Source organism: Balaenoptera borealis (assembly GCF_965194805.1).
Source record: "Balaenoptera borealis genome assembly, chromosome: 14".
NCBI lineage: Eukaryota > Metazoa > Chordata > Mammalia > Artiodactyla > Balaenopteridae > Balaenoptera > Balaenoptera borealis.
The window spans coordinates 664588-688309 of NC_138875.1; the positions used below are offsets into that span (position 1 = coordinate 664588).

The 23722-nt window shown below is 44.4% G+C and overlaps 1 protein-coding gene across 9 annotated transcripts in view; it reads right to left on the reverse strand.

Moving 5' to 3' along the window:
- Positions 1 to 23722, reverse strand: part of ATP9B (ATPase phospholipid transporting 9B (putative)) — a 229667-nt gene that overhangs the window by 134295 nt on the left and 71650 nt on the right. For all 9 annotated transcript variants that reach the window (XM_082355629.1, XM_082355621.1, XM_082355623.1 and 6 more), the window contains 2 exons: positions 17745 to 17839; positions 2297 to 2377 (listed from right to left, as the gene is read on the reverse strand). In XM_082355629.1, the coding sequence (XP_082211755.1) occupies positions 2297 to 2377; positions 17745 to 17839 (176 nt within the window). The remainder of the gene's footprint in view (positions 1 to 2296; positions 2378 to 17744; positions 17840 to 23722) is intronic.

Genomic DNA, 23722 nt, shown 5'->3' on the forward strand with positions numbered 1-23722 from the left:
TACTATAAAAAAGGAATATAAGCAGATAACACTTTTTAAAATGTCCAATTGTTATTTCGGTAATTAAAAATTCCAGTTACAAAACTAATTACTTAGCATGGTTTTTTCTTTTTCTCCTTTTTGAAAAATGCACACAGAAAGATTTTTCCATCTGAAAAAATCTAAAACTCAAGTTTGATATATTTAAAACGAGTGAAACAAAACCTTGTTAGGAACATCAAATGAAGGCAATGAATTATACACTTGGTAAGAACTTGCAATAATTCATACAAAGTGGATGTATCTTAAATTAACTAAAAAGCCTCGACAAAGTCAGGATCCTGGCACAAACCCCTTTCTTCTGTACCATTCTGGCTCTGATGCTGCCTGTACCATTTTGGATATCTCCCCCACTCACAGTAAACTGAAGTTTGCAGTATGTTCTCTCACATTTCCACTGCATGTATTAGCGACAGGTGATCCTATCTGCTCTCACAGTTGGCCTGTACACCCTGGGGAGGCTGTGAGGACAGGAACAAATCCAGGTGACTGCCAGTATCCCATGGGAACCAGGTATCTAGGGGAATCCTTTCCAAACACCAATATCACACTTTCTCATCTAAGCTGAAAATCCTTATATGGCTTCTTCCTTCTTTGGACAAGACCTTCGGGATTGAGCCTGGCTCTCCTTGCCAGTCCTCCCTCCCCCTGCACCGGCGTGCTAGTCACACACACTCAGTCACACAGTCACACACACACAATCACACTCAGTCACACACACTCAGTCCCTATGCGAACTGCGCTTTGTGGTCTTGGTGTTTTCATCCATGCCTCCTGCCTGCTCTCACTTCTCTGACACTCTGTCGAGCAAACATTTCCAACTTTTAGCAAATGATAAGCAATATAAATCTGCGAAACAGAAAGGAAGAAAGCAAATAATATCCCAAAGTATTAAGAGCGGTTAATAACTCAATTTATTGAACTAAGGGTGCCCTTTTTGTAAGACTTTTTTCTCTCATATGCATGCTTTTATCATAAGTATTTTTGCAAAAACAGAAAAAGATCTTAGTTTTTCAGCACTCATTACAAGGTACTTATCACCAGGACATCTTCCTTCTTTCTGTTGCCATGAACATCTTGTGCACGTACTTTTACTGCAGCAATTGTGGAAATAAAGTTACAGAGTAATGTCCATCTCCTCATTTTTGCATTCCCATAGTTTGCACATTATCTGGCACACAATATGTCCTTAGTAAATGCTTTCTCAAATGGTGACAATTGCTCACCAATCCTTGTATGTGACCAAGAGTAAAACAAAGCTGACTGTACTACCAGAGATCCTTTAAAAATAACTGCAGCAATTAAAAATAAGCTACAATTATATATTAAAATCCCTTAAGTATTATAAATCATTTATAATACCAGTAGAAACTGTTAAAATCAAAAGTTACCGAATCCTCCAAATCCTATTAAATAATCAATATTGAGGGGACTTCAAGCTATACCAAAACGCCATAATAATGAAGAGAATGTAGCATGAAACACACATATGTACGTAAGGAAATGGACGTGCACATACAGATATCCATCCAACCAGTTAATAAAAATCAAGAAATGATGTGGATATCATAACGTATTAACTATTATCCAAATCAAAACTGAAATAGCTGAATTACTTCATTTTACTGACTCATAATATTTTAAGGGAGAAGGATCTTATCAAGAGTAAATACGCTGGGACTTCCCTGGTGGCGCAGTGGTTAAGAATCCACCTGCCAGTGCAGGGGACACGGGTTAGGTCCCTTGTCCCTTGTGCAGGTCCCTTGTCCGGGAAGATCCCACATGCCACACAGCAACTAAGCCCGTGCGCCACAGCTACTGAGCCTGTGCTCTAGAGCCCATGAGCCACAACTACTGAGCCTGCGTGCCACAACTACTGAAGCCCACGCACCTAGAGCTCACTCTCTGAAACAAGAGAAGCCACCGCACGGCAACAAAGAGGAGTCCCCACTCACTGCAACTAGAGAAAGCCCGCGCGCAGCAACGAAGACCCAACTCAGCCAAAAATAAATAAATAAATAAATTTTTTAAAAAAAAGAGTAAATATGCTAAAAATAGAAAAACTGTACTGAATGTATCCCAAAGAAATATTTGCTATAGGAAAATTTAAAAACTTGAAACATTCTCTGGGTCTTCAGTTTTTAGTTCAGAACTTGTTTGAATTGATTCTTCATTTAATTACTCTTTCAAAATAAAGGTTTGCTACTTTCAACTTACACAATGAATATATTTGTGTTTAACAAAAGACTTAACTTACCCTGGTAAATGTGCCTTCAAAACTATGAATATCCAGTTGTGGCTTCTGGGCATAAACATAAGCATTGATAGAAAAAAGGTCCTGGAAAAGAGAATATCTGAATTAATTACATAATAATGAAACAAAATGACTTGGAAATTTTCCACTTACCAATTAATACTTCTCCTATCTTATTTACCAAAAGTGATGGTTTTCTTATGTTTTGTTGCCAACGCTACGGATGAGGATGGAAGAGAACTCAAAGGAACAGTTTTTAAGGCCAACAGAGGTGTGCGGACCCTCCCGCCTCCAACGGACAACCGCTGCCCCCTGGCAGGTTGTGTCAGAAGCAGCCGGCGACGCTTATAAGACACACGGCACCGGGGCTGCCCCGCGGGCCGTGCGCTGCCAGTGAGCCCGCCCCACCTCCCGAGACTCACGCCTAACGCTGCGGTCTGATTACTAAGAGCGCTGTCCCAGCAAGGGGGTGACCTGTCCTGGGCCACGCCCAAGATTAACGCTCCGGATGGAAGGGGTGGGGGCTGTGGAGAGCCATCTGAAAAAGTCTGAGGATTCAGCGTTCCTCTTGACCAAATCCTGAACATGGTGTGTATTCCCGGTTAAGTTATAGGAAAATATTTTCCTGCAAAAAATACTCTGTTTCTTGCCTAAAACCCTTGCAGCTGAAAGGCCTGGGGAGGAGGGGATGCCTGAAGAGACAGAGTTAGGACTGCCGCCTGGTGCGCGAGGATCCTGTGGTGACAGAAGGAGCAAAGCCCTGACCCTGGGGAGCAGCAGAGAGGAGGACAAGGTCACCCGAGCCTCCCACAAGCGCCCGCAGGCTCCCCTCCCGCTGAGGAAACCCGCACTGCCCTGCGAGCTTCTGCCAGTGGCTGGCGCCTGAAACCCGAAGGGGCTGCTGGGCACACCTGACAGCTCGGGCTCCTCGCTGACGGTGCGCGGGCACTGCTTCAACCCTCCCAGAGGGCTCACCGACACCAAGAGTGCGGGCTGGTCTCACCCCGCTGGGCCGGGTCTAAGGATAACAGTGCTGCGTATACTTCTGCTGCAAATACGCCCCGGCCAAGCGAGCGGGCTGGGCAGAGAGTTTAACACAGCAGGCCCAAGAAAGCCCCGCCTGCAAGGCTGGCCCTCGGCTGGGGTCTGGGAATGTGGATCCCAGGAGAGCTGCCACCCTTCCCAGATAAGAGAGTGTGCCTAAACCACTTATTCAAGCAACGTGGCTCATGCCGAACACCCGCCTTCCTTCTTGCGGGGGGCGGGGGATATGGGGGGTGCGTCTGGCATGCGGTACGTGCCAGGCAGAGGGTGCCTCCAGGCCCAGCCCCCAGTAAAGGCCCTGTGAGTCTCTAATGAGCTTCCCTGGTAGCAACTACTTCCCACGTGTCCCCACATTATGCCGGGGACTTCAGCGTGTCCTGTGTGAGTCCCCTGGGAGGGGAGTCTGGAAGCTCCTGCCTGCCTCCCTGCGATGTCGCCCTGTGCCTGCTCTCTGCGCTGAGTGCGCTGAGTCCTTCACTGTAACCACGCATGGCCACGAGGAGGACAACACGCTGAGCCCTGGGCGTCCTCCGAGAGAATCATCAAAACTGGGGGGGTCTGGAGGATCCCCCACCACAGACAGTTTGCCATTTTTATAGGTTTCGTTTCTGTTTCCTGTTTTGTTTTGCTTTTGCCTCATGGCTGCTAACGCTTAGAAAACACAGACTTCCAGACATGAAGAACAAAGGTCAGACCACAGACGCTGAAGCGCGAGAGGAACGGGAGGCCTCCGGGGGCCGCAGTGCTGTGTGCGCTCTGACGCTGAGCCCGAGCCGCTCGTGCAGGCGGGTTTCAGGCAGTCTGGCTCGGCCAGAAGAAAGGAAGAAAGACCTCCGCGGCTCCCCACAGAAGGGAAGATGGAGCTGGGAGTCTGACTTCAGTCAGTTAACCACCAGTCAAAACAAAACCAAACAAAAACCCCAATGCTCTGCAGAAGAACATCATAGAATCCAGAGTCTCTACAATGCATCAATAATGTTGAAGATACAACCAAAATGTCCAGACACAGGAGGAAATGAGAACACAGGATCCACATTCAAGTAGAATCCAATCAAAGAAGACATTCTGAGATGACTAGACATCAGAATTAAGAGATGAGAATTTCAAAGCAGTTACTAGAACATCTCAAATTTTTAAAGGAAAACATTCTCCTAAACAATAAACAAATAGGAAACCACAGCAGAGAAAAAGAAAACACGTATACAAAAAAAGAACCAACTGGAAATTCTAGAATTGAAAAAAATACATCTGAAATAAGTTCGTTAGATGGCTTAACAGCAGACTGGAGAACAGAGTCTGTGAACTTGAAGACAGGCCAAGAGATGATGAATCTGAAGAACACAGAGGAGAGAGATCTTGAAAATGAGTATGGCCGCAGTGTCCCTGAGAGAACAGCAGGAGTTTGTTTGCAGTTGGGTTCCTGGAGGCAGCACACAGAGAGAATGAGGAAGAAAAGGTATTTGAAGAAACAATGACTGAAAATATGCCAAACTGGCTGACAGCCATAAATGTGCAGATTCAGGAAGCCCAGCAAACCCCTAGACAGATGAGCAAAATTTAAAACAATCCAAGTCACAGCTAAGTAAGAGACCAAAGATAGAGAAAAATCTCAAAAATACCTAGAGAAAAATGACACATTACATGCAGGCAAAAACTAGCAAAATAACACTGATTTCTCATCACAAATAATGAAAGCAGAACACAATGGAACAAAATATTTAAAGTGCTGTGGGGAGAAAAAACTGGTCGACCCTGAATTCAATATTCAGCAAAAATATCCTTCACAAAAACAGGTGAAACTAAGATACTTTTGGATAAATGAAAATGAGAATTCACTGCTAGCAGACATACACTACAAGAAATGCTAACAGAAGTTCTTTAGGTTGAAGGGAAATGATATCCAGTAGAAACTCAGATCTTTAGGAAGGAATGGTAAGGAACAAACATGGCTAATATCAAAAGAAAAACAAAAATCCTGTCTTTTCACTTTATTTCTTTAAGATACAGATAAAACAGAACAGTTTAAGATACATGTAGATACACTGCATATTAAAAAAGTATATAAATGCATACAAATATACATGCACACAAAAAATGTGCAATGTGCTTTAGCATCAAAAATGAGTGGGGTAAATGGATCTATTCAATTACAAGGTTCTTAATTAAATGTGAAGTGATACAACGTTAAGTTTCCACGATACACTTTTAGTTAAATGCATATTGCCATCTCTAGCAACTAGTAAAAATATGCAAAGAGGTAGAATAGCTGAAAAGCCAATGAACAAAGCAAGACAGATTTCTAAATATATTCAAGTAACCTAAAACTGAGGAAGGGACACCTGAGACACTAGAGTTGGCTGAAGGCCTGAAGGCTAAGAGAGAGGGGCCGGCAGAGGGGGAGGCTAGGAGAAGGCAAGGCAGGGCGTAACCGGCAGATGGAGGTCTCGAGAAAGCAGGGTGAGGCGAAGGCGGCGGAAGACTTCCCTTCAGACAGGAGAGGGGACAGCGCTTCGCTGTACCAGCAGGTAGGGGGGTGAGGTGCCGGGAGGGTGGGAAATGGAGGGGGTTTCCATTTGATATACTGCTTTTTCTCCGCAAGGTAAGATCATCTGATGAGAGAAGGGCGGGCGGATCAGAAATTACAGGAGAGTGGAAAAGTCGGAAAGCACTGCTATCGAAAAGAGGAACCCCAGCTGACCACACGCACACAAAGGATGACAGGCTGGCAGTGACAGGGGTTCCCCTGTCTTGTCCATGGTGACGGTTTCACTGTGTAGCGAAGCGCACAGTGTAATTCTGGGCAGTTTCTTGTCTGCCAGTTTTACCTCGGGGCAGTTAACAACACGCAGAGAGGAGGACGACAAAGCCAGACGCGGAACCGCCACTCTGCTTCCCCCGTTGAGCCACGCTGCTGCCCTGAGGCTCGATGGACCTCCGCCACCACGGGCCCGGCCGAGAGGTCTTGCTCTCCTCTTGATCTTTTCTCACAGCCTCTGTCTGCACTGTAACGTCCTCTCAGGTTCCTCACAGCGACCTCGAGATCTGTGCTTGTGCTCTCTGCCCCTGTGCTCCGCGTTCTCAGAGGCTCGGGGTTCGGCTGACACGGGTCCTGCCTTCGCGGCCGCCCGCTGACTCTCGGGAGGGGCAGCGGGCTGTGGGCCCCGCCCCGTGAGAGCTCCTCTGCCAGGGGAGCCCTGCCCGATGGGCTGTCTGGAAAGCTCCATCCCTTCAAGAAAACGTCCTTCCACAGAGAACAGGCAACACTCTACAACTGATACGGCTTCTCTCCTTCCTAGAAGACAAACGGACGATTTGGCAGTTTACATTCCATTTATTTCCTACTCTAACGTAGGTGAGGGACATACACATTTTCATGTTGCTTCAAGCTCCTGGAAGAACAAGTGGGAAATAACGGATTCTAATAAAAATGGTCATCGTCGTGACAACAGACCTAAACGGAGCACCCCGCTCAGAGGGCAGTAAAACCCTCCAGGAGAACCAACGGAGAAGCCTCAGTGCGCAGCACCCAGTGAGAAGTGCAGGAAGAGATCGGAGAAACTCGACGGAAAACGAATGAAGAAACGGTGACAGAGACCACTCTCCACCACGCTTCCCATCGCCTTTTGAAGACGGACTTCCAACCCTGAGCGGGCGCGTGGCCCCCCTCAGCACTGTCACGGCCAGCCCTCCCCACGCCGCTCCCCTGGAGGGGGGAGGAGGAGGAGGACGAGGCCGCTGCCCCGTCCCCGGGCCCTCCGCTCCCGCTGGCCAGGCTGTAGGGTAGCAGACGCCGGGACGCGGCGGAAGGCCACTGACTGCGGACGACAGAGCTGCGCTCCCGCCTGGGGCCCCCACCTCCGGGCTGTCGGGTGAGGGAGAAGAAACGTCTCTCGGGATCTGGGGTGTATCACCCTAGATCTCAGAGCAGAAAGGGACTTAACACACGGAAAGCAGTGCTTCCAAAGCCTTAGGAAGGTTTGAGCTCATGACGGAACCTCCAAACATCACTCTCAGAATGACCTTCCGCAGAACACACCACGGCCACTACTGAGTTCCAGACGCAGCAGGAGAGCCGTGACCCCAGGCTGCAAGGGAGGCCACTGCCTACACAGCAACTGCCACACAGACCCCCGAGGCTGAGGACAGCACCTGCCAGCTGAGAACGCCAGTGGGGCAGCGGGACAGCTCACTCCCGTCCTGCCGGGACAGTTCTCTGAGAGCTCGTTAAACCTGGGGAGGCTCATTCACGTGCCTTCAGGTGGGCCTGCAAAATACGTGCCGCTTAGTTTTCCAGGTTCTGAAGAACAGAGACGCTGCACTGGATGAAGCGTGAACACGCCAGCTCAGCACAGTGGGTCTGCTACTGCAGCTTAGATTACATGTTAACTAATAAAAATGTATTTTCAAGTAATGAAGCCAGGCTAGTTTACACAAGAAGAAAGGCACTGCGTAATAATTTTAGACTTGTGAAAAGACGGCCAACCGACTCCTGGGACGAGGCAAGCTGGAGGATCACTCATCATTTAAGTCCTGCACCATCACAGTCATTTTCAAAAAATGAAGTTCTCCTATAACAGACTACCTTTTGATACATGGAAATAAAGGACCGCCTAGCAACAACCCCCACACTGCCACGTGCACATGAACATTTAGAGGAATGCATTTCATCTAGTACATTAGACAACAAATGACTGAATAATGGCACAATAATGAGAATGTCATTCGAAGCTTTTCATGATAATTTAAAAATCATTCTGAAGTTTTCAATAATGTAGGAAAGCCTCTGCTATTAGGTCAAGGGCAACATTTGTTCGCATTACTTAAAGGTCATTAAAATACATCCTTAATCATAACATGTGGTTCATTACCAATACAATTGCCTTTCGCTCAATAAAACTAATTAAATGTAAATGGTATTGTTTATTGCTATATGGATCTTTTGAAATGAATCAGCGAGTCATGATTTATTGAAAATTACTGTGCCCTCATTGTCGTTAATAAATCTGCCTGAACACAAGAGCAGAAACACGTTCCCACGCGTCTCCACGTCCGCGGCAGCCAGAAGCTGGACCTGCAGCACCACTCCAACTAAATTTCAATCCTCTGATCACATTAGGTGCTCTGGACACGACAGGATTAGAGAGCTTATTCTGGGTGGCGCCCTCAGTTCTTTAAAAAGAGCCCTAAGGACGGCAGGTTTATTCATTCTTGGTGTCACTATGGACACAACGCTCCACTGATGATGCGACAAACAGTGAATGTCACCAAACACTCCCCAGGCCCATCACATTAGAGACAGAAAAGTCAAAATGAATGACAGTTACGGACAGCGTAAGCTATTTGATGAAAAACCAAATTGCCTTGCCTATGTCCATAATGAAATTAGAGCTTTCTTTCCTATGAAAAAAAGTCTATACCTAATATGTCAAATTATATGAAGCTACAAATTTAAATTGATGGATGGGGCTTCCCTGGTGGCACAGTGGTTAAGAATTCGCCTGCCAATGCAGGGGACACGGGTTTGAGCCCTGGTCCGGGAAGATCCCACATGCCGCGGAGCAACTAAGCCCGTGTGCCACAACTACTGAGCCTGCGCTCTAGAGCCCTCAAGCCACAACTACTGAGCCCACGTGCCACAACTACTGAAGCCTGTGCGCCTAGAGCCCATGCTCCGCAACAAGAGAAGCCACCGCAATGAGCAATGAGAAGACCGCGCACCACGACAAAGAGTAGTCCCCGCTCGCTACAACTAGAGAAAGCCCGCGTGCAGCAACGAAGACCCAAGGCAGCCAAAAATAAATAAATAAATTTTATAAATAAATAAATAAATAAATGGATGGATGAATCACAAGTTCAGCTAAACTTCCTTTTTTCTAAAATATATTTCCTTTTGGTTTTATGATGATATCAAAACTTAAAATGTTTTCATTTTCCAGTTACTTCATCCAAATGCTTAACACACTCTCTATCAAAGTGTATCAACCATAAAATTTTTTAAGTAGCACTGTATGAATTGCATACTCTAACTTTCTAAGTATTTTGCAATTTATACATATCTGTTGCTAATAAAAATGAGGAAAACATCCTTATAATATTGAATATAATAAAATGTACCTCCTGTGATCACAGCAAAGGGAATATTCAAAAATGCAGATAACATCATAGAGGAATTTTAAATACTTTCTTAAGATATCGTTTACAAGCAATAAATTATGCACGTTTAAAGTGTACAATTTTCTGCATCTGAATACAAGCACACACCGAAGACACCACCAAGACCAAGGGGTGGACGTTTCTAGCAGTCCTCTGCATGTCCCTCCCCGACACTTAGCCTCTGTCACAGCTGACCCACTCTCCTGGAATCCAGGTAATGCCATCACATACCACACACTCGTTGTTTGGCTTTTCTCTCAGAAAAAGTCTAACGTGGTATCTTACCAGTGCGCTTCTTTTCTAACACTCTCAGCGAATTAAATCTGCTACGAAGGATTATTCTGTGCGGCTGCTTCCCAGGGTGCCCTGGAGCACCTGTGGCTGCTGGAAGTGAGGTGCCGAGGGACAGACTCCGCGGAGCGGCCTCCAAGCCTGATGGCAAACAGAAGCCCTCCGGTCACTTGGGGTCCATGACCTTTCCTCCCCCTTCAGTCCTGGAGAGACGACTTGAGGACGTATGCTAGAAAAACAAGAACGCACACACAGGAGGAAACAGGCGGCTGAGAAAGAGCAGTGGGAGACCAGCGACGGGCTCAAAGCACATCAGAAAGTCAACAGGCTTCACGAGTGTCTCAGGATAAAAACCAGCCATTTCAGCAAGCAGCATGAGAACTGAAAGCTGGTGTCCTCAGTGACAAGGCGACGGCACAGCTTTACCTCACCCCGCGCAGAAAGGAAGAGCAAACAGAAAACACTGGGAGTCTGAGGGAGGCTGGCAGAGCAGGGGGGGGGGGCCTGTGCAGAGAAGACGCCGGCCCAGCTGCAGGCTGAAATAAAAGCAACTCACTTGACCTCACTCATGAAACCATCTTTCAGCCGCACAGATTTAGTGACGTGACTGAACTTTCTTCTCTATGGGTCTGTGTGCAGGGAATATTTTAATACTTACAAGACAGTAAGTGCTAAGGACCAGCCTCTCACTTTTAGGCTGCCCGCTGACAAACTCTGACAGGGGTTAAGAGGCTAAGTGAACACTGGTGGGAGAGCAGCCTTCTGGCACAACACAAAATCCACAAACAAAAAGGAAAACGTATAAATATTTACCTAAACAAAAGTTAAAACACTTATATGGCAAAAGGTATTTTAAAGCGAAAGGTCAGGAAACAGGCTGGGGGAACAGGTCTGGAACACGCACTCCCTCGGCAAAGGTTTGGAGAACTCTGCACACTCATACACCGAGGGCGAGAGTTTAAAACTGGAACTTCCCAGGGCAATTTTAAAATTGTGCTAAAACAGTGAGCTATGCAGCAAATGGTACTGCTGCGACCAGCCAGCAGGTTGTTTTACGTTTGATTTCCTACGCAGAACTCGACTCCAAACAAACGCTAGCTGGACTGCAGAGTTCACGTGTAAAGCGGGAGTGATTTTAAAGTAACCATTTAAAACACAGTCATGGAGTGGAAATGGTCTAAGCATAAAACCAAAAGCGGTAACTATTTTTTTTTGAAGTATTTTTATTGAAATATACATGACATAACATTGTGTAAATTTAAGGTGTACAAGTCAGTTTGATGCATTTATGTATTGTAATATGATCGTCACCATAGTAATAATTAGCACTTCTATCACATTACATAAGTAACTATTTTAAAGACTATTTTAAAATTACTGTTAGGTCACCTTATATAAGGATGCTAAACTTTTATATGGACAACAGAAACTATAAATGAAAATATTTAGAAGAGATTAAAACAAATGAATGAAAGATGATTAGCAAACTATATATAAAGACCTCTTTAAAACCATATAACAGGAAAATGGACAGACAACATGAACAGAAACTTATAAAATAAAAATATGAGAAGTACACTTTCTTAGATAAGAAATCTCCAACCTCACAAAAAGATTAAATGCAAATTTAAAGGGGATGCCATTTTCTCAGTCATCAGATTGGAGACGGCTGACAGGTCAACTGACTTTAGTTAATCTACAGATGTACAAGTCACTGTAGTCTTCTAGAGAGCATTCTGGCAAAAGAATCAAAATCCCTGAAATATGCCTATTTGTTGATCTCTATTACTATTTATAAAACATCAAAAGTATTAACTTTCATAATCACCAATATCAGGCTGGTTACCGAAGTTATAATTTGTCAAATACCACGCGGCTAATAGAGTACTTAACAGAGATACACATTTTCTAACATAGAAAGATAACACCCAAACATACTTTTGAATAAACACCCTCACAGGAAAAGAAGTACATACAGCTTCACCCAAGTGTGCAGGTGTCTGTATGGCGAGGGGAGGGCCAGGGAAAGGCACCGTCAGGAGGACCTGTGCCTGAACGTGAACGGCAGCCACTGCGAAGCAGGAAAATTAGAGCGCTTCTCATCTTCTTTATCATTTATATATTATTTTCAATGCACATATTACTATTATAATCAGGAACTCTCTTTTTTTGAAAGAATGAGTGCTGAGGAGCGGGATGGTTAGCCCGAAATGTGAAAGAAGCTGTGAGGTAAGAGGACAGTGGTGTGAAGTGCCCTCCAGGGCAGAGGTAACACGGCCCAGGGAGCGCCGCGTCCTCCCAGCACGTACGTCCCTAAAATAAGCAAATCCTCCAGTAACAAAGACCCACTGCTTTGGTCTTTTTAAAATTTTATGCTCAATGGACCACCTTTTAATTTTAATTTGAAGTATCATGTAGCTCAGTTAGTGCAAAAGACACATATTTCTCACTGAGAATTAATCAAGGGCTTCCACAAGCTGTGCCACTGTAACTGGTGTGAGAGTGGAGTGCCCTCCCACTACAAACACTGTAAAATGAACAAAACACATGAGACAGCCGTTTTCAGACACAGGACACGGTGCTTCTGGCAGAATCGCAAGACCGTGACCCTTGGGAGAAGAGAACACAGATGTGAGCCCCAGGTGAGGCCAGCTTCCTGCATAAGGGGAGGTTCCGTATTGCGGGGCTGGGGGAAGCCGAGCAGAGGAAGGCAGTCTTTCTGCTAAGGGACAGAGCGGAGCCCAGGGAAGCGGGAAGAGAACGAAGAGGAAAGGAGTGGCAGCGCCCTGCAGTGCTCCCTGAGTGTGCCCACAGCTACGCGGCGCTCCGAGTGTGCCCCACAGCTACGCGGCGCTCCCTGAGTGCGCCCACAGCTACGTGGCGCTCCCTGAGTGTGCCCCACAGCTACGCAGCGCTCCGAGTGTGCCCACAGCTACGCGGCGCTCCCTGAGTGTGCCCACAGCTACGCGGTGCTCCGAGTGTGCCCACAGCTACGCGGCGCTCCCTGAGTGTGCCCACAGCTATGCAGTGCTCCGAGTGTGCCCACAGCTATTTAGTGCTCCCTGAGTGTGCCCACAGCTATGCAGTACTCCCTGAGTGTGCCCACAGCTACGCGGTGCTCCCTGAGCGTGCCCACAGCTACGCGGCGCTCCCTGAGCGTGCCCACAGCTACGCGGCGCTCCGAGTGTGCCCACAGCTACGCGGCACTCCCTGAGTGTGCCCACAGCTACGCGGCGCTCCCTGAGCGTGCCCACAGCTACGCGGCGCTCCCTGAGCGTGCCCACAGCTACGCGGCGCTCCGAGTGTGCCCACAGCTACGCGGCACTCCCTGAGTGTGCCCACAGCTACGCGGTGCTCCCTGAGTGTGCCCACAGCTATGCAGTGCTCCGAGTGTGCCCACAGCTATTTAGTGCTCCCTGAGTGTGCCCACAACTATGCAGTGCTCCGAGTGTGCCCACAGCTATTTAGTGCTCCCTGAGTGTGCCCACAGCTATTTAGTGCTCCCTGAGTGTGCCCACAGCTATGCAGTACTCCCTGAGTGTGCCCACAGCTACGCGGCGCTCCCTGAGTGTGCCCACAGCTACCGCACACCTGGTCGGGGTGAAGTGATGCCTGGTAGAGTGTGAGCAGAGAGCTCTCTCCGGACCAGCCTCAGGGATGACACAGAGCTGGGGAGACATGGAGTCTGACCAGCCAGAGTCAGAGGCACCTCAAAACAACCGAGGCTGTCCATGGTTATCCCACAAAGAGCAGGCGCTTGTGGTAGGATTAAATTAGCACCGTGATAAGGGGACTCTAGGCCCACCCCAACAAAGTTTAAGAACAAGTCTTGGAAAGATCGAGTTTATCCACAAGTTACTGAACTAAGAAAATCAAGATCAACAGGTTTCGAAGGAAGAAAAAAATATAGTATTTACAATATCCAGCATCCAACTAAAAATTACCAGCTGTGCAAGGAAGCAGGAAAGTGTGACCTGTAACAAGGAGAACATTTTTTTAAGAAGAAACATACCCCAAAATAACAGAGACAATGGCATTAACAGACAAAGAATAAGTGTTATAAACTGCTGAAAGATTTAAATGAAACTATGAACATATTAGGAAAGAAAAGTATTCAAACTATAACAAAAATGGGTGACCAGGTGGAACCTGGTTCCAGAGATTAAAAATACAATATTTGGAATAAAAAAATTCGTTGGGTGGTCTTAACAGAAGACTAGACACTGCACAAGATAAACTTAGTGAATTTAAAGACAGAGCAAAATGGGAATTCCCTGATGGTCCAGTGGTTAGGACTCCATGCTCTCACTGCTGAGGACCCAGGTTCAATCCCTGGTCAGGGAACTAAAATCCCCAAAGCTGCGAAGCTAAAAAAAAAAAAAGACAGAGCAACAGAAACTGTCAAAATTGAGTCACAGAAAGAGAACCAGACTGAGAAGAGAGCAGCAGAAGCTCGACACCTGCAGGAACGCCAAGTCTAAAACACTTGTCGTTCATGTCCCAGAGAGAGGGGTCTGGGCAGAAAGGAGGAGGGAAAAGAGAAGAAAACCATGAACCCACAGATCCAAGAAACCCAACAAACTCTAAGCAAGGAATGAATTTCAACCTAGGCACTACTTAAAGTATAGGCAATGGAAAATACCTAAAGAAACAAAATATTGCCAAGTCTTATACATGTCAAACAGATTTAGTTTCCAAAAAGTGCAATATTTACAATAAGGAAGGTTCCTGCTATTGACAGTAATTAACTGTAAGCTATGTGCAGTAGCTATTCCTATCAAATCCAACCCATCTAAGGAAAGTGACCAAATCGAGAGGATTCAATTTCCCTTCCCTTAACCAACAACTGCTTGGGTCCAAGGTCATTCTTAAGATACTTCCATCTTTCTTTACTCTCCAGTGAATATCAGCAAATCATGTAAGATAAAGCTTCTCTCATTCAGATAAATCATAACGTATAACACAAAACAAACAACAAATGACCACAACCGTGATTTTGATTTTAAAAAGATGTATAGCAGTTTAGGAGATTCTGAGCACTCGTGAGAGGTCTGTTTCAGAGATCACTAAAAACACTGAAATCCGTAAGTACTGTGCCCTCTGGTCCCACCTCTTGCCTGTTACCCAGGCATCAAAGGCCAAGCAAGAAGTCCAGAGGTGTCTTTCCCCTTCTCACTCTGCCGAGACACACAGGGACACTTCAGTCCCCCTCCCTAGCGAGGGCTCCCCACCTTCAACGGGCAAAGCCGAAGCGGGCAGGCTGGTGTCCACGGCTGGGCCAAGCCCACGGGCGTTCGACCGAAGCCGTATCTCAACAGCCTCCGGGGAGTCACTCAGTTACCAAACATGGACGTATCTAACCCCACCAAGAGCTCTCCATGTCAAAGGTTACTCAAATGAGGGGGGTTTTAAAAATAGAAACAGAAAGGAAAGAGAAAGAAAAGAAAGAAACCCTAAGAGTCAACGCAAAAGGAACATTTAAAACTATACCTCCAAAAGGTTATGTGCTAAGACACCAGAGAAATGACGTGGGCATAATTTTCGATGAACTTAGTAACGAAGAAATTACTTTAAACCCTTGCCAACGCATTAGTTAAGATAGCTGGTATACACAGAACTGTGCTCACCGCGCATTAGTTAAGATAGCTGGTATACACAGAACTGTGCTCACCGCGCACTAGTTAAGATAGCTGGTATACACAGAACTGTGCTCACCGCGCACTAGTTAAGATAGCTGGCATACACAGAACTGTGCTCACCGCGCACTAGTTAAGATAGCTGGCATACACAGAACTGTGCTCACCGCGCACTAGTTAAGATAGCTGGCATACACAGAACTGTGCTCACCGCGCACTAGTTAAGATAGCTGGCATACACAGAACTGTGCTCACCGCGCACTAGTTAAGATAGCTGGCATACACAGAACTGTGCTCACCGCGCATTAGTTAAGATAGCTGGTATACACAGACCTGTGCTCACCGCGCACTAGTTAAGATAGCTGGTATACACAGACCTGTGCTCACCGCGCACTAGTTAAGATAGCTGGCATACACAGAACTGAGCTCACCGCGCATTAGTTAAGATAGCTGGCATACACAGACCTGTGCTCACCGCGCACTAGTTAAGATAGCTGGCATACACAGACCTGTGCTCACCGCGCACTAGTTAAGATAGCTGGCATACACAGAACTGAGCTCACCGCGCATTAGTTAAGATAGCTGGCATACACAGAACTGTGCTCACCGCGCACTAGTTAAGATAGCTGGCATACACAGAACTGTGCTCACCGCGCACTAGTTAAGATAGCTGGCATACACAGAACTGTGCTCACCGCGCACTAGTTAAGATAGCTGGTATACACAGACCTGTGCTCACCGCGCACTAGTTAAGATAGCTGGCATACACAGAACTGAGCTCACCGCGCATTAGTTAAGATAGCTGGCATACACAGACCTGTGCTCACCGCGCACTAGTTAAGATAGCTGGTATACACAGACCTGTGCTCACCGCGCACTAGTTAAGATAGCTGGCATACACAGAACTGAGCTCACCGCGCATTAGTTAAGATAGCTGGCATACACAGAACTGTGCTCACCGCGCACTAGTTAAGATAGCTGGCATACACAGAACTGTGCTCACCGCGCACTAGTTAAGATAGCTGGCATACACAGAACTGTGCTCACCGCGCACTAGTTAAGATAGCTGGCATACACAGAACTGTGCTCACCGCACACTAGTTAAGATAGCTGGCATACACAGAACTGTGCTCACCGCGCACTAGTTAAGATAGCTGGCATACACAGAACTGTGCTCACCGCGCACTAGTTAAGATAGCTGGCATACACAGAACTGAGCTCACCGCGCACTAGTTAAGATAGCTGGCATACACAGAACTGTGCTCACCGCGCACTAGTTAAGATAGCTGGTATACACAGAACTGTGCTCACCGCGCATTAGTTAAGATAGCTGGTATACAAAGAACTGTGCTTACCGCGCATTAGTTAAGATAGCTGGTATACACAGAACTGTACTTACCGCGTATTAGTTAAGATAGCTGGTATACACAGAGCTTACTGCGCATTAGTTAAGATAGCTGGTATACACAGAACTGAGCTCACTGCGCATTAGTTAAGATAGCTGGTATACACAGAACTGTGCTCACTGCGCATTAGTTAAGATAGCTGGTATACACAGAACTGTACTCACTGCGCATTAGTTAAGATAGCTGGTATACACAGAACTGTGCTTACCGCGCATTAGTTAAGATAGCTGGTATACACAGAACTGTGCTTACCGCGCATTAGTTAAGATAGCTGGCATACACAGAACTGAGCTTACCGCGCATTAGTAAAGATAGCTGGCATACACAGAACTGAGCTTACCGCGCATTAGTAAAGATAGCTGGCATACACAGAACTGAGCTTACCGCGCATTAGTTAAGATAGCTGGCATACACAGAACTGAGCTTACCGCGCATTAGTTAAGATAGCTGGTATACACAGAACTGAGCTTACCGTGCATTAGTTAAGATAGCTGGTATACACAGAACTGTACTCACCGCGCATTAGTTAAGAGAGCTGGTATACACAGAACTGTACTCACCGCGCATTAGTTAAGAGAGCTGGTATACACAGAACTGTACTCACCGCGCATTAGTTAAGAGAGCTGGTATACACAGAACTGTACTCACCGCGCATTAGTTAAGATAGCTGGTATACACAGAACTGTACTCACCGCGCATTAGTTAAGATAGCTGGTATACACAGAACTGTACTCACCGCGCATTAGTTAAGATAGCTGGTATACACAGAACTGTACTCACCGTGCATTAGTTAAGATAGCTGGTATACACAGAACTGAGCTTACTGTGCATTAGTTAAGATAGCTGGTATACACAGAACTGTACTCACTGCGCAGAAGTGGCCACTACAGTGAATGGTGGAGTGACGGCAGCAACACTCACCCCCAGAGCCGGCAGCCTCTGCGTGCAGCTCACCGCCACTCTCAGCTTCCAGTCAGTTTCACCGTCGAGCTGATCAGTCCGAATAAAACATGAACCTTGGGACAAGAGAAGAAAAACTCCTGAGTTACAGGCACTTTAAAGCCACAAGTCACAGCACAGTGGGATACAGAAATTCCCATTAACAAAAATCCTTAAAAGTACTATTTATTTGACTCACAAAATGAGTCTGCTGAAAAGATAAGAGGTCATTAATTGTTTACTCACTTATCTCCTAGTTGGTGTTCTGGACTATTAAGGTTTACTAGTAATAAAGGTTTACTTTATTTTAGAAAGACTACATTGATCATTTCTACCTTTAGCTTATGTTTTGATAATAATACAATAGTAAGTAAATATACAAAAATACCCAAGAGTGTGTGATATAACTTTGCTAATAAAATATATGATGTACCACTATAAAACATATGCTCAATAATAAAAGCACAGCTAAAATGCTAAAGCCAGAAAAGAGTTAGTGATACTCACAACCCCATCAAATTTTAAACATAAAAAATATTAAATTACAAAAATCCATTTACTCTTTGCCCATGCTGTCATACCATTTCTTATAATGTATCCTCATACACAACAGCAAAGCACAAAACACATACATACAGGGCAACTGTGCAACCTTATTAATCATAACCAAAGGAGTGGGAACACAAAATCAGGGGATCAGCTGAATACAAGGGAGCACATGCATCAGTGAAAAAAAAAAAAGAAAAGAAAAGAAAGGAAGGAAGGAAAAGGAAACAGAAACAGAAAGGAAAAAGAAAAAGAGATGAGCAAGGCCTCCATTTCTACTGAGAAATCTCTCTAGGATATATACCATCTAATGAAAAAAGCCAGGTGCACAACACTGGGAACAAAGTAACACCAGCTACTGGAGAACAAGGTGGGGAAAGCGTGAGTGTGTGTGTCTGTGTGCGTGTGTGCAGGGAGGGACACTGCCCACAGGAAGGAAGGGGAAAGGGAAGGGACAGACTAGAAGCACACCTTTCGGAGTACATCCTATTTTACACTGTTCACTCTGAGATCACACATGATTCACATAATTAAAAAGCCAAGTCACATCAAACTTTAAAAAGTGACCCCTAATAGATAAAAGGAATCAGATAAAACAAAGTAACAAATTAGTAGTTTAACCACATAATGAATTCAAGTGACTTTTGAGGTTTTTCAAAAATTTAACTGTAAAATAAAATAGTTACAGAAAGCCACACAAGCATATGCACACCTTAGAAATTACTACAAGAAAAATACCTTGTGCACAACTGTGAGACCGGTTAGGAGATGCTGCATGTGCCCCGACCCCATTGCAGCCCCTTCCCTGGTTGTAAAGCAGCAGGCCTGTCAGTTGTACTTCCCTGTGCAGATGTACATCCTCAGCACCACTGCGGAGCCCACTCTGGGAATGTCTGTAAAGTCACTTTTCACCCCAGGCCCTCCCCACACCTTCTTCCAGTCTGTCTGCTGAAAGGCTGGTTCTGCGTGTTGCTGACTGAACACGCAGGGTCCAGGCCACCCTGCTCCCCGCCTTCCCTCTGCGGGTCCTACGACGCTGGCTCCTGCACACAGAGCCCAGCTCAGACTCCACTGACCCTCAGCAATGCTGCCCTGCTTCCGTCCAGAGGTACCATGTCCTGCTCTGCTCTGATGCCAACAGACCTTCATGCTCAATGCCCACTAGAGGCACCCGTTACTGCACGAGAGGGTGCAGAAGACAGCAGTCTATCCTTCTTCTTCACCTTTTACCTAGAAAAAAATGTAAAAGGAGAGGCTTCTGCTCTTTGGATCCGGTTGGCTCACCTGGTGGAAAAGTTCCTATAAGAAAGCACTGACTCATGTTGTTATTTACCCACATTTCAAGGCAATGAACTGGTGCCCTGCCATCCTCAGAAGGAGACCAATTAGCCATGTGTGCGTGCGTGCATGTGTGTGTGTGTGTGTGTGCGTGTGTGTGTGTGTTTGTGTGTGCTGAATGAGCTCCAGTACTTGAGGAGTTTCACTCCAATGCCATTACTATTATCATAGAGTCTCCAGCTGTCCCACCGCTGGGGGACAAGCTCCAGAGGTACCACATTATTAGAATGAAATGTCCAGTGTTCAAAAAAAAAAACAAAAATAAAAACAAAAGCAGGAGAGTATGGCCAACTTAATGGAAAAAACTTAATCAACAGAGACTGTCCTCAAAAAAGACCTGACGGTAGTTCTACTAGACAAAGACTTTAAAGCAACTGCCTAAAAAGATGCTCAAAGAACTAAAGAAAGATGCGGAGAAAGTCAAGAAAACAATGTATGAACAAAATGGAGATATCGATAAAGAGAGAGAAAACCCAAAAAGAAATGAAAGAGAAATTCAAGGGCAATGGAAATTTCACTAGAGGGAGTCAAAGGCAGATTTGAGCAGGCATAGCAAAGAATTAGCAAACCTGAAGAGAGGACAATGGAAGTGATCCAACCTGAGGAACAGAAGGAAAAAGATGGGAAAAAAGTGAACAGAGACAAATGGACCCATAGGACACCGTCACGTGGATCAACATACGCACTGTGGGAGACCCAGAAGGACAAGACAGAGAAGAAGGAACAGAGAGAATATCTGAATAATGGCTGAAAACTTCCCAGGTTTGATGAAAGACATGAATTTAAACTCCCAAGGACCCCAACAAAATCCAAGCACAGACATACGTTCTTCTGTCGCACTTTGCAGACGTTATGTTTTTTTACAGATTGGAAGTGTGTGGCAACCCTGCATCAAGCAAGTCTATCAGGGCCATTTTTGCCAAGAGCATTTGTTCTATTTGCATCTCTTTGTCACATTTTGGTAATTCTTGTAATATTTCAAACTTTTTATTTTTGTTACATTTGTTACGATGATCTGTGATCATTGTTCTTTGATTTTACTATTGTAGTAAAATTGTTACTACAAAAACAAAAATTATTGTTTTTGTTTTGTATTTTTTAATTAAGGTCGTACTTTTTTTTAGACATAATGCTACTGCACACTTAATAGACTGAAGTATAGTGTAAACATAACTTTTACATGCACCAGGAAACCAAAAAATTTGTGTGACTCTCTTTATTGTGATATTCACTCTATTGCCATGGTCTGGAGCCAAACTTGCAATATCTCTGAAGTATGCCTGTAATATGAACTCACACAGACCCACACCAAGACACATTATAATCAAACTTTCAAAAAGACAAAGAGAATCTTGAAAACTGCAAGAGAAAAGAGAATCATCATATACAAGGGATCCTCAGTAAGATAACCACCAGATTTCTCATCAGAAAGAGATTGGCATTTCTATGGAAGCCAGAAGGCAGTGAACCAATCAACTCAAAGTGCTAAAAGAAAAAAACTGTCAAGCAAATATCTTAAATCCAGCAAAACTGCCCTTTGACTGTGAGGGAGAAATGAAGACACTGTCAAGTAAACAGAAGCTGAGGAAGCTGAGACCACCGGACCTGCCTGCAAGGAGCGCTCAAGGCAATCTGGTAGGTGAAGTGAAAGGCCGGCAGACAGTAGCTCGAAGCTGTGTGGACAAACAAAGATCTCAATAAAGGCTATCAATGCACGGCAATTATAAAAGCTAGTGTTATTGTAAGAATGGTTTGAACTGCACTTTTTCTACACGACTTAAGAGATTAATAAATTTAGAGAAAAAAATTATTAGTCTAAAAGCCAGAATTACCGTAACTTTGGTTTGTAACTTCTAATCTTGTTTTCTACATAATTTAAGAGGTTAATGCATTTAAAATAATTATCAGTTTATGTCTGGGGAACACAGTGTATGAAGATGTAATTCTGTGACATCAACAACTGAAAGGAAGGGGATAGAACTATAAAGGAGCAGGGTTCCTATATGTTATTGAAGTTAAGTTGGTATCAATTCAAATTAGAGTTTTTTACCTTTAGGATATTAAATGTCATTCCCATGGCAACCACAAAAAATAGCTTTAGAATATACACAAGAGGGAATGAGAAAGGAATTTAAACATTTTACTATGAAATATCAACCAGAAAAGACAGTAATGTAGGAAATGAAGGACAAAAAAAAAAAAAAAGAGCTATAAGGCGTATGGAAAACAAACTGCACAATGAAAGAAGTTGCTCCTTATCAGCAATTACTTTAAATGTAAATAGGTAAATATTATTCAGACTCCTATCAAAGACAGAGATTGGCAGAATGGACAAAGACATGATCCAACCACATGCTGTCTACAAGAGACTCACTTTAGATACAAAGATACAAAAAAGTTGGAAGTGAAAGGATGGAAAAAGATATTCAATGCAAAACAGTACAGCAGTTTCTAAAAAAGTTTTTTAAAGAATTACCATATGACCTAGCAATTCCACTTCTGGGTGTAGGCCCAAAAGAACTGAAAGCAAGGTCTGAAAGAGACATTTGTGCACTCATGTTCATAGCCGTATTATTCACAATAAATAAAACACGGAAGTAACCCAAGTGTCCACTGATAGATGAATAGATAAGGGAAATGTTGTATATACATACAATGAAGTATTATTCAGACTTAAAAAGGACAGAAATTTTACAATATGCTACAACATGGATGAACCTTTAGGACATTACACTCAGTGAAATAAGCCAGTCACAGAAAGACAAATACTGTATGAATCCAGTTACATGAGGGTCTTAAGAGTGTCCAATTCATAGACAGAAAGTAGAACGGTGGCACCAGGGCTGGGGGTTATCTGTATTTTATGTTACGTGTGTTTGAACACAGTAAAAAAGAAAAAAAATAAACTCATTTCAAAAGTAAAACCATTCACCAACCTTGAAAAAAAATTACTATAATGCTACAGTAATCGAGACAGTGTGGTACTGATGAAAGAGGAGACAGATGAAGGGAACAGAATATAGAGAACCTTTAAATAGAACTCCATAAATATAGTCAAGTCATCTTTGACAAACTAGCAAAGGCAATACTATTGAGCAAAGATAGCCTTTTCAACAAATAGTGATGGAACAGACATCCACACACAAAAGAAATGAATCTAGTCACAGACCTACACCCTTCATAAAAAATTAACTCAAAATGGATCACAGACCTAAATGTAAAATGCAAAACTATAACAGTCCTAGAAGATAACCTAGGAGAAAACCTAGATGACCTTGGGTATGGCGGTGCCTTTTTAGATACAACACCAAAGACGTGATCCATTTAAAAAAAAACAACAACAACTGATAAATTGGACTTCATTAAAATTTAAAACTTCTGTTCTGCAAACATATCAGCAAGAGAATTAGAAAACAAGGCACAGACTGGGAGAAAATATTTGCAAAAGACACATCTGATAAAGGGCTGTTATCCAAAATATACAAGGAACTCTTAAAACTCAACAATAAGAAAACAATCCAGTTAAAACGTGGCCCAAACCAGAACAAAGAAGATACAGAGATGGCAAATAAGCATATGAAAATATACTCCACATCACATCATCAGGGAAATGTAAGGTAAAACAACGAGACACCACTCCACACCTACGAGAATGTCCAAAGTCCAGAACACTGACAACACCAAGGCGTGCGGGGATGCGGAGCAACGGGAAATCTCCTCATGGCTGGTGGGGATGCAAAATGGTGCAGCCACTTCGGAAGACAGTTTGGTGGTTTCTTACAAAGCTAAACATAATCTTACTATACAATCCAGCAATCGCACTCCTTGCCATTTACCCAAAAGAGCTGGGGAACTCATGTCCACACAAAATCCTGCATGCAGATTTTATACGAGCTTTATTCATAATTGCCAAAACTTGGAAGCAACCAAATGTCCTTCAGTAGGTGAATGGATCAACTATGGTAAATCCAGACAATGGAGAATTATTCAGCAACACAATGAAATGAGCTATCAAGTCATGAAAAGATAAGAAGGAACGTCAAATGTTTATCACTAAGTGAAAGAAACCAATCTGA